General features: G+C 44.0%; 1 protein-coding gene across 1 annotated transcript in view; it reads right to left on the bottom strand.

Annotated features, from left to right (window-relative positions):
* spdl1 (spindle apparatus coiled-coil protein 1) overlaps positions 1-19,177 on the bottom strand; it is a 31,206-nt gene that overhangs the window by 5,077 nt on the left and 6,952 nt on the right. Inside the window, exons 3-12 of the mRNA XM_080008695.1 lie at positions 16,982-17,158; positions 10,364-10,558; positions 9,327-9,467; positions 6,362-6,460; positions 6,011-6,121; positions 5,744-5,884; positions 5,387-5,493; positions 4,940-5,060; positions 1,436-1,502; positions 1,134-1,343 (exon numbers count right to left, since the gene is read on the bottom strand). Of these exons, the coding sequence (XP_079864821.1) occupies positions 1,134-1,343; positions 1,436-1,502; positions 4,940-5,060; positions 5,387-5,493; positions 5,744-5,884; positions 6,011-6,121; positions 6,362-6,460; positions 9,327-9,467; positions 10,364-10,558; positions 16,982-17,158 (1,369 nt within the window). The remainder of the gene's footprint in view (positions 1-1,133; positions 1,344-1,435; positions 1,503-4,939; positions 5,061-5,386; positions 5,494-5,743; positions 5,885-6,010; positions 6,122-6,361; positions 6,461-9,326; positions 9,468-10,363; positions 10,559-16,981; positions 17,159-19,177) is intronic.

Below are 19,177 nucleotides of genomic sequence, written 5' to 3'. Positions count from 1 at the left end.
CCGTTTACATCAGCGTGGTCTGCGTGCTAGATGACCTGCAAGTGTACCTGACCACACCACCAGGCACAGGCATCATAGTCTTGCATGGGCCAGGGAGCATTTACGCTGGATGAGGGACCAGTGGGCCTCAGTGCTGTTCTCTGATGAAAGTCGATTCACGTTGAGCAGAAATGATGGCCGCCAACGATGTTGGAGACGTCAAGGAGGACGCTATGCATCAGCCACTGTTGTCACCAGACGAGCCTTTGGTGGGGGTGGTGTTACAGTGTGAGCAGATGTGTCTAGTCAATACAGAACTACCCTACACTTTGTGAATGGTACAGTGACAAGCCCATACTACCTGAATAACATCATTAATCCAGTCATTGTGCCCCTGCATGAACAACACAGGCCTAAGTTCATCTTCATGGATGACAATGCTCCAGCTCATCGAGGTCGCATCATTAGGGAACGGCTGCTGGAGACGGGGGTACCTCAAATGGAGTGGCCCGCACTTTCTCCAGACCTGAATCCATAGAAAACCTATGGAATCAGCTGAGTCGCCGTGTAGAGGCTTGTAACTCTGTACCCCAGAACCTCAATGACCTGAGGGCCACCCTTCAAGAAGAGTGGGGTTCCATGCCTCAGCAAACAATAAATCGACTTGTGAACAGCATGAGACGTGGTTGTCAAGCTGTACTTGATGCTCAAGGGCACATGACAAGTTATTGAGACATTGACATTTTTTGTTGTGGTATACCCACCATTGTTGTTGGCTTTTGTTTCACTAAATTGTTTGAGATGAGGAAATCACCATTGCATGCTTCTATTTAAATGCCCTACTTTCATGATATAATATCACTGTAGCGTGACCTTTTTACATTTTCCATAAATGTCACCCGAAAGCCAAATATCCCTAACTTTTTGTGAGTAGTGTATTTCCCTATGGGTTAAAAAAAATCAAAGCTGCATAGTATTACATATTATCAGCAAACATTTTCTCAATTTCGCTCTCCGTTGTCAGAAGTATATTTTTGAATCAGTTTTCAAAAGCAACAGAAGTCACCTAACCCAATGGGGCAAATATTTAGAATGTTTGGAACCCCTCCCCCAAAAAATCCTTGCAAACATTGTTTAATCTTTAATGCAAATACCTTGTGTCAGCATATCAGCTTTGTGTAAGATGGCCACTAGTTTGTTCTCAGCAAGAAAATGTGCATTGGCCTCAAGTTTGGTTGGCATGAGATGTTCCAATTCCTTGTCAAAGGAGTCAGTGGACTTGCACTTGGTGCCTTCATGAGCAGGACTCATATCGACAGGAAGCTTCTCTCTCCTTCTCTTCTGGATGTGGTTCTTATTAACCTCTAAAGAAAAGAGTGACATTGAGCAGCTGTGATATGTTGCATTCACACCGTTGTGTTTAGAATAGGTTAGGATTATGTATGGTTCAAGATACCGTTAGGTTCATATTTGTGTTGCAGTTCCTCAACTCGAAGCTGCAGTTTAATTTTATCACTCTGAGCCTATTGGGGGTGAAGAGGACAATGAAAGGCAATTAATATGTTTTTAATAGTCCAATTTGTGTGCAACCCCAAAAGTACTTTTTCCCATCTTTGGGCCATTTAATATTGTTCAATGGCATTTACTGCTGCAATACATTGACCCCACAATCAACACACCAAAACAAACATGGATGAGATACAGTTCGCTACTCTGGTTGTTTGTGCAGCGCTGATATACAGTGCATCCGGAAAGTATTCACACCCCTTCACTTTCCCCACATTTTGTTAGTTTACAGCCTTATTCCAAAATGGATAAAAAAAAATTTCCTCATCAATCTACACACAATACCCCATAATGACAAAGTAAAAAAGGTTTTCTCAAAATTTTTGCAAATGTATTAAAAATAAAATACTGAAATATCACATGTACATATGTATTCACACCCTTTGATATGACACCCACTCAATTGAGCTTAGGAGCATCCTGTTTCCACTGATCATCCTTGAGATGTTTCTACAACTTCATTGGAGTCCACCTGTAGTAAATTCAATTGATTGGACATGGTTTGGAAAGCCCCACACCTCTCGAAAAGGTCCCACTGTTGACAGTGCATGTCAGAACAGAAACCAAGCCATGAAGTCAAAGGAATTGTCTGTAGAACTCCGAGACAGGATTGTATCGAGGCACAGATCGGAGGAAGGGTACAAAAAGATTTCTGCAGCATTGAAGGCCCCAAAGAGCACATTGGTCTCCATCATTCGTAAATGGAAGAAGTTTGGAACCACCAGCACTCTACCTTGAGCTGGCCGCCTAGCCAAACTGAGCAATCGGGGGAGAATGGCCTTGGTCAGGGAGGTGACCAAGAACCTGATGGTCACTCTGACAGAGCTCCAGCGTTCCTCTGTGGAGATGGGAGAACGTTCCAGAAGGACAACCATCTCTGCAGCACTCCACCAATCAGGCCGTTAGGGTAGAGTCACCAGAAGGAAGCCTCTACTCAGTAAAAGGCACATGACAGCCCGCTTGGAGTTTGCCAGAAGGCACCTAAAGGACTCTCAGACCATGAGAAACAAGATTCTCTGGTCTGATGAAACCAAGATTGAACTCTTTGGCCTGAATGCCAAGCATCACGTCTGGAGGGAACCAGGCACCTCTCGTCACCTGGCTAATACCATCCCTACGGTGAAGCATAGTGGTGGCAGCATCATGCTGTGGGGATGTATTTCTGCGGCAGGAACTGGGAGACTAGTCAGGATCCAAGGAAAGATGAACGGAGCAAAGTACGGAGAGATCCTTGATGAAAACCTGCTCCAGAGCGCTCAGGACCTCAGACTGGGGCGAAGGTTTACCTTCCAACAGGACAACGACCCTAAGCACACAGCCAAGACAACGAAGGAGTGGCTTCAGGACAAGTCTGTGAATGTCCTTTAGTGGCCCAGCCAGAGCCCAGACTTGAACCCGATTGAACATCTCTTGAAATACTCGAAAATAGCTGTGCAGCGATGCTCCCCATCTAACCTGATAGAGCTTGAGAGGATCTGTAGAGAAGAATGGGAGAAATACCCTAAATACAGGTGTGCCAAGCTTGTAGCATCATTCCAGAGAAGACTGGAGGCTGTCATCGCTGCCAAAGGTGCTTCAACAAAGTACTGAGTAAAGTGTGTGAATACATATACACATGCGATATTTCAGTTTTTAAAATTTTTAATACATTTGCAAACATTTCTAAAAAACCTTTTTAGCTTTGTCATTATGGGGTTGTGTATAGATTGATGAGGAAAAAAAGGGATTTAATCCATTTTGGAATAAGGCTGTTATGTAACAAAATGTGGGGAAAGTGAAGGGGTGTGAATACTTTCCAGACGCACTGTATACACTTATTAGACACTCACAAGTTGCCAACATTACCAAGTCACTCCTCCATTTCATAAATCCACACTGGCCCACTTTCTGCTTTCTTTGGCTTTGCCATCGTATGCCAAAGTCAACATAAATAACTAATGGAAAATTAACTAATGGCGGTAAATTATTATAAATCAAGTACCTAATATTTATTTTAATATACATTACATGCATTTCATATAGGCTTCTTTACTCCTCCTCCCCTGCTACTTTCCCGCCTGAGCTCCCGATGCTATTTCAGAGTACATGACCTTGTGTCCCCAAGCTCACGATGCTATTTCAGAGTACATGACCTTGTGTCCCCGAGCTCACGATGCTATTTCAAACTACACAAGCTTTGTCCCTGAGTTTTTCCTGCATGCTTGAAAACTCTGGGTATTGTCGACCGCTTAAGCATTTTGTCCCAGATCTCAGAAATTTGTCTGGGACGGCCCAGATCCCGACAAATATTGTGTAGTCTGAACGTGGAGAGTGAATCAGCCATATACAATACGGTTTTTACACCAAAATTACTGTGTATATGAAGGTTTTTTCAACGAGGGTAAACCCACTAAAAATAGGCAATTGACTCATTCCCATTGCCAGTTAACAAGTATGCCTTTCTTTTATTTTTCTGGTTTGTCACAAGGTACAAAGAACAGTAGCCGGTGGTGACAGATTACGGTCTAAAACCCGTTTATGGTCCTGCATATGGGAACCAAGTCAATAACTTCTGATTTTCGATTCTAAATTGTATATGAAATTATGGATTAATACACACAAATTCCTATCCATTTAAGCGCCAACATCTGAAAAAGAGGAAATAAGAATGCTTGAGCTAAAGTTTTTCATTTGAAGGGGTCACTACATTCACTTTGCTGCCATAATGGAGGCTAGCTAGTAGCCTAGCCTCTGTCCTTTTTCTTTCTTTTTTAAATCACGGATTGCAATGATGTGCTATTGCAATGATATCACCGAGCAATGTTTAATTACTAACCGCACAGAGATTTTGTGATTGTTTTGGAAAGAGAAAGAAAAAAAGAGAGCAGTAGCTGTCGGGGAGGAATCTGTATGAAGCGCAAGTATGGCCTGTTGTCTACAGCTACACTACTGAAGGTCCGGACTCCAGTTCCGTTCCGGATCGAAACGCAAATTAATTGACACTAATTGTAGATGTATGCCAAAAAAGGAAGCGCCTGAACCTTGTAGGAGCGATCCCAGTCAGAACCACAGAGAGGGGAAACTCACATCATGAGTGCTCTTTTAGATCAGGCTACTGCCATTGTTCATCCCATCAACGATGTTACCCTGAGACCACGTATCGTGCTACACTAGAATTGACAGTAACTTCATTGTATGTGTGCACCTGTCTTCAGTACATCTATATGGTTTTATGCCCAAGTTCAAATCATTGGTTAAATGTGCCAAACAGTGTACATGGAGTTGCATATGGGGCTAGAGCAGTAATGGACTTGGATGTTGGTGCATTTAGCTGGAATTGTTATAGACCTCTGACTTATGTTTAAGAGTCATAAGAGGTCGGTGGTAAGGCCTCACACTCCAAACTGTTCTGTACCTGTTTCAGCAACTGCTCTGATGAGAACAGCTTCCTCTCCAGCTCTAGAGCTCTTTGACTCTCGGACAAAGACTTCATTCTTTGAAGGGAAAGCTCATCTCCAAGGTGCTCTGCGTCTTTACTGAAGACGCACACAAAAAAAGAGGCATTCAGCAACTAAATTCACCCAAATCAAACATATGGAATGGCTTGAAATGCTTGTACGACACTGCATACCACACAAATTCAAGCAGACCTCTTATTTTTACCTAGTGGGCACTGTACAACCTACAACAACATTTTCTGGTGATTTTCTCTGGATTGGAAAATTAAATAAATAACATAAACATGGGGAACCTACAGTTCAGGCTAAAAATAGTATGACCTGGCCTCAGTAAAAAAAGTGATTGATTACTTGAATAACTGCAAAGGCAATAATGTAGTAACTCAACAGCTGGTGTAACTCACACTGAGTTATTGAGCTTCATTTGGAGCAGGTCTATATAGTAGGTCTCATCTTGGCTGTTGGCACCATCTGCCGGAGTTGGGCAAGGCGGCCGAGACTTAAACAACATCTACACACACACACACACACACACACACACACACACACACACACACACACACACACACACACACACACACACACACACACACACACACACACACACACACACACACTTTATGTTGTTAAAATACGTCAAATATTAAATATATACTGTATAATTTTATAATATATCATATAATTATTTATAATATTAAACCACTGCAATCAAAAGGATGTTTATGAGAGGGGTTTGCAGCTGGTGACTGTACAAGAGCTACCTCGACTTTCTCCAGCCTCTGGAGTTTGGACATAAGGTTTTGGATCTCTCCGTTCTTCTCCGACAACATGGACTGCAGTCTCTCCAGCTGGGCCGGGTCCGCTCGTGTGCCCTGGAGCTGCATCAGCATAGCGATCTGCATCTGAAAAGGAGCACAAACATAGGGCTCTTGAAATGCATCACAAGTTATTTGCTAAAATTTGCTGGTCATACAAAGTCTTTGCCTTTTGTATGGTGTGCTTTGAGATGCATGCGTAATGTAAAATACCTTCATACGATGCAGCTGCTGTTGGCTGAAAACATGCTGTTTCTGCAGAGACTGGTGTTGGACCTTCATACTGATGAGCTGCCTCTCCATCTCAGCTCGCTTGTCCTCCAACTAAATACAAATGTTTGGTTGTGGATTTATAAGCGTTAGCAGTTGTTCAAAAATCCCTCTTCCATACCCAAAGCCCACCTGGTGTTCAATTAGCCAAAATACAACTTTTTAAAAGACAACATTTCTAGCTCAATAAAATGGAACATAGTGCATACTTTTTACATGAACTCCAGAGGTCAAACAGCAGGACAGTCAGTCTTCTTAGCTCAGTTTAGCATTTGAATCAAGTTTGATTCTTACCTCTGCAAATAGTGAATTGCCCTTGCTGTTAGGGTCCTGTGCCTGTTGCAGGACTTGATCTAACTGTAGCTGCAGGTCCTGGTTTAGCTCTCTGGATTTCTATTGAAGAACAGAGACAGACAGAAAGAGACAATTCTTTGCCATCACCTGCTCAGTTCAGCTCTATCTAAGCACTAGCCAGGTGAATGTCAAGCGAGGGTGGTTAGTAAATGTGCTTCATTTTAAAATAAACAGTTGTGATGTAAAAAATAAAATGAAAATGTTTGAATAAAATGGGAACATAGTTGATATATCTGTCTTCCAGCAACAATGCCAGCTGCTTTAGGCTAGATCACACTTTCACATACACTCGACACTGTGACTTTATCAGGTACACCTTTCTAGAGCACCTTCCAGCACAGCTTGTGATTTTCATTTTTCACACATGCAGCTACATTCAAGAATATTTCCCGTCTTGCGCCTTTTCACACATGCAATGGCAATGCCGGAAGAGATGGGACAAGGGACAGTCCAACAGATGGCGGTAATGCAACACTCATGAATGCCAGCTGCCATAAATGGGGCAATGCTGGATGTACGTGTACATGGCGGAAGACGTCTCTTATTATTTTCAAGAACACGTCGGCTGAGGAGTTGTTTTTATCCGGTGCAAATGTTCTTGTAATGTATTTAAAATTAAACAAGTTTGAGGGACAAGTCATGTTTTTTCGTGATCTACTTGAATCAGAAACACGCATTCGATACATTAAAAGGAACATTAAAAGAGCATTGGACGCTGAACTGGCCAGAAGTGGAGACAAATTTGAAAGCATTTGCAAGACAACCGTAAACAAGATGCGGATTCAAGTCTTTTGATTGGTTTGCTCGCTCGCATACCAAAAACGCTTGAAAACGTCTTTGGTATGTATGTGCTTGTCCCTGCAATGTTACTGCTTTCTTCACAACACAGCCGAACATTTTCCCTGAAATGTAACGAGGTCTTGAGGTGGGAAATTGGCCGTACAGATTTCCCTGAATAAGAAGAGAGAGAGAGTAAGAGAGTGCACTGCCGCAACACATGGTGCTTTTATTTGGGGTTTCGTTCTATAAGGTAGGGGAGAGGCACGTGGATGGCAATAGGAAGCAGCGGCCCTAAAACCACACACAACCCTGAAAGCACCCAATTCACAGCCAGCGAGTGGGCGTGTTGAGGACGACGCCCACTTCTCCAGTGGGATCTTCAACACTCTTTTCTGTTGTCACAGTATCTCTCTTTCACCGTGTGTTACGATGTATGCACTTTAGCTTAGCTTATATTTGCGTAAAGTGGCAGAACACAGTGACAGTGCAAAATGTATACTACATCACTACATTCCATCACTACTCTGTGTAGTATAATATATGAGATACTACCGTAACAATATCTTTTTGCCCGGATGAGTCACGATTACTACATTTTTTGACAAGAAAACCACAGAAAAAACACTTAAATAATATAGTTAAAACCAACTAAGTGGCCCATATAGTAATAATTTTGCATTCTCTATTATATGTATCAATTCATTTGGGACATGTTCTATGGTGGTTTCATGAGAATGACCCGCCTGGATCCACACACCCCTCTGACCGAAGTAGCAGTGATGATTGCACATGCCCAGGCTTCAATCAGGGCTCTCGCTCGCACTTTTTGTTGTAAAGTTTGACTTACATTAAGACACTTTTGCAGATGCTTTTATTTTATTTTATTTAGTCCAAAGCAACTTACAATAAGTAACTCTATGTGAGACAGTAAAGGGAAATAGAGATGCTCCGCCAGATTTCTACTTTGTGTACCTCTAAAAATGCTTAGGAAAACAAGAGCTTGAATTATCATTTCTATTTCACTTGCATTCATGGCAGATGGAGAATGAGCTGTGCCCAGAGGCTTAAGTATGAAGTATGCATGCAAGGTTTTTATACTGTCATGCAGAATCGCATATGGGTCACGTGGAAAGTAGGTGTAAACTGTCACTCAAAACAAATGGGATACAGGCAATAAATGGGAACTGGCCATAAGATCTGCGGTGTAAACGCAGCCTAAGCTGTGGTCATAAAGGGATGTACATGGTCAGAAACAGACTGAGGTAGGCTATGGCATTTAAAAGTAGCGGTCGACCAATATGGGTTTTTCAATGGCTGATGCAGATATTAAGAGAGCACTGTGGCCGATATATAATGCAGATACTTTTTTTTTTTTGTATTTGATAAAATACAACAATTTAATAATAATAACAAATAAGACAAAAAATTGCTGAACTTAAATGAACATTTATTTAAGAGTTGTAAGTCTCTCCAGTGCACTTATTAAAAAATAAAAAAAAGTATCAACTAAATAAATGCCCACAGGTAATCAAAAACTAAACTTAAAAAAAAAAAAGTGTCTGAATGAAAAATAAATAATTATAAACTATAAAAATAAATAAATAAATAAACTGTCATATTAAAGTCTGGTCAGGAAATAGTCCCTGCTACAGAAGTGCAGGATTTATTATTTACAAGTAAAGTATTTACACAAAAATCATCAAATTTAAACTAAATTAAAGCAACAGAAAAAAAGTTTCATATAAGTTAGGAAACACACAAAAATAAATAGATTTAAAAGAAAAACAAAGGAAAATTGCCCCGGGAACGCATGCATGGTGCAGGAGAAAAAAAAACTCCACTCCAATTCCAAGTTAGGTTTACATTTTGTATTTCCAAACAGCCGCCTGACTGTTCTTCCAAAACTGGTTGTGGAGGCTCTGCACTTGGCATCTTTAATAAGCTAACACCATATGAAACCAGAGCGAATGAGACTAGTGAAGACAGCGAGTGAGTGAGAGGAGGCGAGGCTATGTGGGCTCTGCAGCGGAGTGTGTGTGTCAACTTGCTGTCAGAGAGCAGAGAGAGCGAGGAAGCACAGCTATTACCGGTATATCAATAGTGTTTTAGAAGGCATTACGCTTACCTCTAGCGCATTGAACCAAGAAACCGCTTCCCTCTCCCTTTCCCCCATTATTTGCTGGAATTGGCGTTGCAGACTTCCGTTTGTGAGCTCCAACTGCTGCTCTCTGCACTGCGATTCCAGGAGCAACTTCTCCAACTCCACCTGAGAATGTACACGAGGAACACTTCACCCAACTTCTCCAACATTAGTAAGTAAAAACAAAAGATGTGCTCAATGATTACAATGCAAGTTGATTTAAAATAGGGATGCCACGGTGAGGAATTTTCCCCACCGGTTAATTAACTCATGACAACGGCAACAACTGCTAATTACGGATAGAGGGAGACAGGTCACAACCTAGACCTGATCTAAGGTCTTCTATAGTCCTCTTTCTCTCCTCTGTGATAAGTGAAATGTGACTCCGCAGACTGTGTTGCGACTATATATATATATATACACACACACACACACACACACACACACACACCAGTTAAGTTTGCTTTTACTGCTCAGTACAAAGAGACAGAGCCTCCACCCGCACTTGACATGAACCGTGAATGCAACTCAGTCGACTGAAAATCACACACACACACACACACACACACACACACACACACACACACACACACACACACACACACAACAACAACAGTGGGGGCGGTGGACAAGTAATCGGTGTACACCCGAACAAGGGTAACCGCTGCGACTCTAATTCGTAACCAACAATGGTTATAATTAATCTGTCAAGGAAGAAGCTGGTCGAGGAGAACATTACTTAATGGATTATTTATATAATAAGTTCAGTACCTCCGAGCCATGCGCACAAGTTTTTTTTTATCAAAATTACAGCCACGATTAGAAGATAGGTAGGCAGAAGAGTCCAACCTCACTCTTTTGAGTTCAACGGATTGCTGTTGCTTGATTATTTACCGACCGAGCAAAGCTGTCAGGAAAGGGGTAAACATTCGGGTGACATTTCATTTCAACTAAGCAAAGCTTGGATAACCTGAATTGCAACATTGTACTGCATTGTAAACAACAGTTCACAATCCAGTCACCTTGGCGTTTTCCAACTCTAATGTCTTCATCTCCACTTCCATCATCTCTGAGGAAAGGGTATTGTGCGTTCGGTCAGTCAGAGCCCTTAGCTCCTCCATCTTGTCGTCCAGAGTCTCCGCCTGGATGCCAAGTTTGTGTTTCAGCTGCTTCTCGTTCAGTTGGGACTCTTCCAGTTCTGACTGCAACCATATTATCTGAATGTAGCCAACATATATATTGATCAGTGTCAACAGAGACGCTTACACACACAAAAAAAAAAAAAAAAAAAAAAAAAAATTATATATATATTTTAATATATTTTAATATTTTATTATATTTATATTTTTTTGGGACAAAATATTAGATGAAGATGAAGATTGAAGATTACGTGCATGCTCTGTATATCCAATAGACCAACCAATAATTGGAATGCAGAGTACTCCAGGATCAATACGGAACATGATGTTTCTTTTACATCCACAGAGCAAGAATTATTGATGGATCAGTATTTAAAACACATCATTACTGAAAAAGGGCAATTCTGCGCTTGCTAATAAATGTCAGAAAAGCAGCCTGGCAATCAGTCGCCACACACATCAACATGTACTTTATAATGTTGCAATAATTACCCTTCCATAACCTTTAAAACTCATCTAAATGTAACGATCCACAAGTTCAATTTATTGCACTTTATTGTGTCCCCTTCAAAAAAAAGTTTATTATTTTAAATGAACCTAAAACATAGCCTACACCAACTTGCGGTTTCAAACTGCAGATTACGAAAGCCATGGTCCTTTGTTCAACAGAAAAAACTTTCTCGCAAATACTGTACTGTATACCGCATGTACACATATTGTGCGGATGTGCATTTTTTTGTGCCAAGGTATGTTAAAAAAAAAAAAAAAAAAAAAAAAGAAAGAAGAGTATTTGTATGCCATTGCATTCAGGACAGAGTTAGTCTGCAAGTGGAGTTCAAGTTCTCAACCTGCAATGCAACTCTTTATTAATTCTTTAATCATCAACAACTGCTGCAATAAGTCTGTCCTGTGGATGACCTGTAGAATGACAAGAGCACAATTTCTGGTTATGGAGAGCCACCACCAACCCCCCTCTTTGGAGAACTATTTACCATGTTTGGGTCTATAAACAATTGATCACTACTCCAAGAGGGGGAGAATCACCACGGTGAGACCAATAAACATAGAAACAAACAACATTTACACAAAAACACGAACATTGGACGACAACATGTATTGAAAAACAGTGAATTAGATCCAGGAAAACTGGAACTACAACTGGTCACGTGGCCTCTTCCTGTCATTATTATGGCAGTAAATGAGGGAGGAAAGGAGAGGAATGCAACCAGGAGGGTGCTGGAGTGCACTTGAAGCAGGTGTGGTGGTGTGTGTGTGTGTGTATGTGTGTGTGTGTAAGATGTCCACCGGTGAGTGTACACGTCTTATCCCCATTGGTACTGGTGTAGAAGGTCGGTAATATGCCACGGCGCCTCCAAGCAGCGGAAGGGGCCCTGAAGCCCCCCCGAACTCCACAGCCCCGGGGACACCCTACGGCTGCAGGAAAGCCCCAGGTACCCTGCCCTGCGGACACAGAAGACCCCCGGGCCCCCAGAGAAGCCAGAGGGCCGTGGAGCAACCCCCTAGCCCAGCACTGAGGAGCATGACCCAGTCCCAGGGAGCACGAGGAGACCCCGCACCCCAGGGGCGCACAGGTGACACAGAACCCGGGCCATGGGCGCTGTTGGTAATTGCAGTTAAAATTGCAGGGTTGGGGGTGCGAGTCCTTCAGGCAAGTCAAACCTGTATCACTCGCACCCCTCCTGTCCCGCAGTCCCTGGTCCGATGGAGTGTTGTTCGGAGTAGGATTGGTGTGCCAGTGTATGTGTTTTAAGCTAATGTGAGTGGGGTTAAAACTTTGGGATGGATGAGAAGCATGCTTGGGCAGGAGCATGACAGGCAAGATGGCAGCTGCCCACCACATCCCCAACCACATAGCCTGCACCCCGCCTGTCCCACAAGTCCTCTGCCTATTGTGTGGTGTATGTGCTGAGTATGAGTTTTGGCACTGGGAGAGATAGGCGAGTCGCGACCGGATCGATCCAGGGGTGCAGCAGGCCGGGGAGCAACCATGCAGACCCCCTCCCCCCGGACCCAACCGCGCCCCAGTGCACCCACCTCCCATACCTGGTGGCAGCCAACCTACAGCTATCAACCAAGGGCGCAGAGCGTCCGCCATGTCTGGCAGCTCTGCGCCCCCATCAGGCCCCTGGTAAGCCCCCAGCCGCCAAGCATGCGGACTACAGAACACAGGGCGGCAGACGGCACCCCCACCTACAGCCCGACCCCCCAGCGACGAGCGCCCTGCACACCGAGAGCGTCAGAGGGCAGGTACCCCGGCAGTCCGGTGTGATGACAGGAGACCGCCCCCCACGAAGGAGGCCACATGGTGAGCCCCGCGCCTAGCACAGCCAGCCAGGTTCAGGACTCAGGTTGACAGGACCAGACGGAATGCCCAACCAGCCCCGGTACGACGGGACGCAGAAGGACACACAGGCCCGGCCACCCCGCCTGCCGGGCGGGCGACCCCAGCGACGCGCCGACTCGCCGACCACGGGGCCCAAGACCCAAACCAGCGACCCCCCCCCCCCCCAACCCGAGCCCCATAACCCACAACCACGCCTGGAACCAAGACATGGACGCCAGCAGTAGGGGGCCATGGGGCCCCGGGATCCCCCAAGAACACAGGTCCACGCACCACGGATGTCCCCAGAGCCACCCAGGCATCAACCCAACCGCGGAGCCCCGGCAGACCAGGAGGACCCCCACATGCCCCAAAGCACAATGACATTGCACCGACTTAGGAAGACTCAAGTATTAAATGATGGAGTTATGTCAGTGATAAAAGTAGCCCATATTTCATGAAATGAATCAACATTGTTTTGGGATATTGCCAATAGTTTTTTCATTAAGATGTAATCTATTAATAACTGCAAACCTCTTTCCAATTGAGTAATATTGTTTTCTTGGCCATTGTTAAGGCGATCAAAATTGGTTGGTGGTGTTTCAGTGGTGGGTCGACTGAGGAGAGGTCACCGAGAAGACATATAGACGAGGAGAAGGGAATGCTGCGACCCAGAAGGGTTGATAGCTTCTTGGTGATGTTGGTCCAGAATGCTAGGATAGGTGGGCAGAGCCAGAAGGCATGAAAGTAGTCATCTCTGATATCAAGGGAACAGTGAGAGCTTATGTCTTCATCCACAAAACCCATTTTGAACAATTTGTGTTCCATGATATGGGCTCAGTGCAAAATCTTATATTGGATGAGTTGCATTTTGGATTTGTGGGTCATAGAAAAAATGTTGTTGCAAATAAGCTTGTACAGGTTGGTATCGGTGGGAACAGCAAGGTCTCTTTCAAATTTCATTGTAGGTAAAGATAAGGTGTTGTCTGTTTTTAATAAAAGTTTGTATATTCTGGAAAAGGGATTTTTCAAGTGACTGATATGAGTGAGAAGTTCAATCATTTCAGGTGGTTGTAGGATGTTGTTCCTCAATTTGATTTTAACTTTTAGAGACTGCTGTAATTAAAGGAATTGAAGGAAGCCGTGGCCACCGATATTATACCTTTGGGTTTAGGTTGGGAAGGAAATAAGCAAATTGTTTTCAAAAATGTGTTCCAGATGAGTAATTCCTTGTCTTTTCCAAGACCTAAAGATTATTGGTCTGTTTTTAACCAAGAAATCTGGGTTGTGCCAGATTGGCGTGAATTTGTTTGGAGATAGAGTGTGACCACTGAGTTTGAGGAATTTCCACCAGGATGACAGAGTTGTTGCGATAAATGGGTTTTTAAAGCAATTATGCTTCCTTATAGATTCAGTAAGGAATGGGAGATCGGATAATGATAACTCCTGACATTCAGATTGTTCAATGTCTCGCCATCCATGGGCCAATTGTTGCTCTGGTTGTAACCATTTAATTATAAATTGAAGATGGTTTGCTAGATAGTAGTATCTAAAGTTTGGAGCTGCTAGGCCTCCACAGTCTTTGTTTTTCTGTAGTGTTGCTAGTTTAATTCTCGGTTTCTTGTATTTCCGATAAAATTTGTTGACTATGAGTCTAGAGTATTAAACCAATGTACTGTTGGTTGCACTGGGGTCATTGAAAATATATAGTTTATTTTTGGAAGTATATTCATTTTCACTGCTGCCTTCCTACAAGGATGGGTAGGTTGTTCCATCGAATGAGGTCTTCTTCAATGGATTTGAGCAATGGAGTTAAGTTAAGGGTAAACAAATCTGATAGATTGGGGGAGATATCAATACCAAGGTATCGAATATTGCCCGTTGTGATGGTTAAGTGAAGTTTCTGGGTTGCAGCTTTACAGTCCCCCCCACTAAGTGTTAAGACTGGTTTTAGTCCAATTTATTAAATAGTCTGAGATAGCTGAGAATTTAGATATAAGATTTAACACCTCTGGTAGGGATGATATTGGGTTCCGTATGTACAACAGGATATCGTCTGCATACAAACTGATTTTGTGAACAGAGTTTCCTGTTTGTATGCCTACAATATTACTGTTTTGACGGATAGCCGCCGCGAGGGGTTCAATAAAGATGGCGAATAGTAAAGGGGAGAGCGGACATCCTTGTCTTGAGCCGCGTTGTAGAGTGAAATGCTGTGAAGTGTAACCATTGGTGATGACAGAAGCAGATGGAGAGTTGTAGAGGATTCTGGATCCCACTGGATCCCTCCCCCGGTCGGAAAGGAGCCTACCAAGTACTGGTAAGGCTACAAGGGGGAGGTTCCTTGTGTGCATGGGTATATTCACTAGTATCCTGTGGTCTGGCTCAAAATTCGTCACAAGGGAAAAGAACATAGGGTACAGGCTGTGGTTAGTTCCCGCCTGTCGCACTCCCTGATTTTGGGCACGGATTGGCCAGGGTTTGACGCGTTGATGCGAGAGGCTGGGGGAGCGCATTCACGGCCGGTAGGGAAACGTGAAATGCTGTTAAGTGTAACCATTGGTGATGACAGAAGCAGATGCAGAGTTGTAGAGGATTCTGATCCATTGAATGAGGGACTCTCCAAAGCCAAATTTGCTGAGGGTTGAAAAGATATATGTCCAATTAACTCTATCAAATGCTTTTTCGGCATCCAAAGAGGCACGGTGGCGCAGTGCATTGCACTGATGCCTCACAGCAAGAAGGTCCTGGGTTCGATTCCTGCCTGGGGCACTGTTGGCACCGTGCTCCTGCGGGTTATCTCCCAAATAGGAGCCTTTCTGTGTGGAGTTTGCATGTTCTCCCCGTGCTCACATGGGGTTTCCCCCACCTCACGTCAGTAAGGACCCCCACCAAAAACATGAACCCATCATTGTCTGACCAGCAATGAACATTTGGTCCCCGGGCACGTCTACGTATGCTGCCCACTGCTCCTGGCTGTGCCCCCGGAGGAAGGACAACCCAGGATGGGTCAAAAGCAGAGAATCCATTTCACCGGCCACCATCAAAGCATGTGCATGTGTGTGTGTGTGTGCAAGCATGTGTTATAGTGTGGTGTGTTGCGTGATGAATAAAGACTGTTTCTTCTTTCTTTCTTCTTCTTCTTCTTTCTTCAATAATAGTATTAAAGTTTTCTTTTTAGATATGCGCATATTGCTGGATGAGTGTCTGCCTTTGACAAAGCCTGTTTGGTCCGGGTGAATTATAAATGGCATTACTTTTTCAATTCTGTTGGTTAGTGTTTACTTATAATCTTAAGGTCGCAATTAATAAGGCTTATGGGTCTGTAACTGGAGGTGAGGGTTGGGTCCTTATTGGGTTTGAGCAAAACCAAAAGGAGAGCAGCATTCAAGCAGTGTCAAGGTATGTTCTGTCCCAGTGATATAATCGCCTATAATACAAAATAATATACATATAAATGATGTTAGGACTTAATATGTAGTTGCAGGATATTGTGAACATTTTGAAAAAATGAATTAACTGCAATTCGGTAAAAGTTTGATGTGTCTCACACTTGGTAGTTCGAGAATCAAAAATAAATCTCCAACATGGTAAAAACTGCCACTCTCTAAAAAGCGTAATCCGATGGATTCGCATCACAGTTAAGGGTTGCAACATGTAAGTTACATATATACTTAAGATTATCGCTGTGCTGGATCTAAATGGGTCTAATCTGTCCCAAGGCACTTTTTCTGCTCCTATATCAAACATTTTATATATCCATGCTCAGAAATTAAAATGTTTACATTTGCAGTATGTATGTATACAACCATTGGTTTTGCAATGGATCACTGAACACTGACAATCCAAGCTGCGCATCCTCAAACTAAATAGACCAGATTAGGAGGAAACCATTAGGTGCCATGGTAACCTAGCTGGCATTGGTTCATTCTTTCATCCCGGAAGTTAAACTGACTACTGGAAAGTAACAAATGTTGCTTAGGTTCGGGGAACACCCTCCTGGTTCACAGAATGGTATCTGCAATAACAACCACAAGCGGGTTGCAAATGGGTTAGGGTGAGGAAAGCCCTGGAAATCAAATTTGCGGAACTCAAAGCTTCCAAAGGAAACATTAAAGTCGCAGGTTGCCCATGTCTGGTATAGACAGATAAAAGCTTACCTTGTTTTTTAGATCATTAAGTTCCATGTGGTGACTTCGTACTTGAAGTTCTTCCTGTTGTTGAAGCTGCCGTTTATGCTGGCCCTTAACACAGTCGTAGTCCGACTGCAAAGAGTCAAGCATTCTGGTCTTCAGTTCGACCACCATCTGCAGGGAGTACTTCTCCTGCTCCAGAACCTGAGAAATAAACGGGTTCAAAATGTGAGATAATTTCCGAGTCCAAGGCTGTCCAAGAGGAAGGGCGGTGAGGGTGACTTGTGATGGAAGTTGAAGGGCAAGTGTTCGGCTTGGGCCGACATAGGCATACAGTCATTATTCTGTAATCGCGGAATGAGTATACAGAATAAATGAACTACAATGAAATCAAGATAAAATAGAAAAGGAAGTAAACAATATAAAAGACTTCCTCATATGATAACAGTTGACTGCTTCTCTATGAGCCCTCATTCATTTCTGACCCTGATATTGTGTAAATTTATGCTACGATTCGTGTGACGGTCGATTTTTAGTACACGCCTAATTTATGAACATGTGCGTAGAAATGTTCTTAATTTATGTGCAGAAAGACCCAAAATGCAAAATCACCGCTGAACTGAAGATATTGCTTACCAGCCAGATTTGTTCTTACCTACATGCGTATGTTGATAAATCAGAAAACCCTGACATCAAACTAGCTTAAACCCTGACTTCTAACAAGCTTAAACCACACTGAATTTCTCCATATAAAGACGTTTTCTGCTAGTGTTCAGAGATGGAGAAGTGAGGGAAGCCACTGACTAGTGCGAGGACTTCGACCTGATTACATATATAATAGAATTAATAAAAAAAGGGCTTCTCTTGCCAGTAAAAAGGGGATCGAGCCATTGATCACTCTCTGTCCTCTGAGTACTTGATGATTGGTGTGTGCAAGTGGTCAGAGCCAGTTCTAAATTTGTTCCCTAAGTAAAATTCAAAGTAAAAATGTGGCGGACAAAGGGGTGTGGTCAAGCACCGGCTGCGGATGACAGCGCGGTTCCCTTTTCTCGCGGCCACCAAGCTGCATCGAATTGGTGCTGATTTTTCCAAATCAAGGCAGGGAGTTTTAACGTTTTGTCTGTCTTACAGTGCAGGATGGGCGCACGGGCTCGTGAGCAGCCCAGGAGCGGAACGCCAATCCTCCTGTACCCGTAAGGACTATTAGCAACCCCTTAACAATAGATCCTCAGGGATACAGTTTATATATACACACACACACACACACACACACACACACACACACACACACACACACACACACACAGTATATAGTGGCCTGCGTGCCAGAACTGAACTGAACATCTGGGGGGGTGCTACATCCGACCCCAGGACCTACGCAGGATTGGCCAGGTTCTGTGGTGCCGTGGGACACTTTCTTCCCCTCTCTGTCCCCCCTCAGCTCCCGTAGCGGTGCTGTCGCGGGAAATCAGGGAGCTGTGCAAACATCTGGGCAGCTGTGCGAATACTGCGGGCGGCCAGGCCACGTCCGCCATGACTGTTCTCGAAGGGAACTCGGCCAGATGGTCTGGGTCGCCGGCCAACTGGATCCCTCCCCTGGTCGGAAAGGAGCCTACCAAGTACTGGTAAGGCGACAAGAGGGAGGTTCGTTGTGTGCTTCGGGATATTCACACGTATCCTGTGGTCCGGCTCAAAAATCGTCACAAGAGAAAAGAGCATAGGGTGCAGGCTGTGGTTAGTTCCCGCCTGTCGCACTCCCTGATTTTGGGCACGGATTGGCCAGGGTTTGACGCGTTGATGCGAGAAGCTGGGGGAGCGCATTCACGGCTGGTAGGGAAATGTGAGTGTTGCGTGGCGCATGGTGACGGGGAGGGGTTGTTGGCGAGCGCGATGGGCGGTGGGATCCCAAGTAGGGTCTTTCCCGGTCCCTGTAACCTTCCATATCGACGATTTTCCGCTGGAGCAGTCGCGAGACGCCACCCTAGGCGGGGTCTTTGAGGAGGTAGTCAAAATTTATGGGGTATTGATGCGCCCAGACGCCATGCTCACTCACCCAGTTGTTGGTACCGAAGGGCCGCCAGGAAATGCTCTTCCAGGCGGCTCACCATAACCCGATGGCCGGTCACCTCGGTCACGAAAAACATGACAGTGGATAATGGCCCGCTTCTATTGGCCTGGCATTTGGGCAGATGTGCGTAAATGCTGCGTCACATGTCCTGAGTG

This window comes from Zeus faber (genome assembly GCF_960531495.2).
Source record: "Zeus faber genome assembly, chromosome: 10".
Lineage (NCBI taxonomy): Eukaryota > Metazoa > Chordata > Actinopteri > Zeiformes > Zeidae > Zeus > Zeus faber.
Note: the sequence above shows the minus strand (reverse complement) of the source record. Positions and strands in the feature narration are given on the sequence as shown.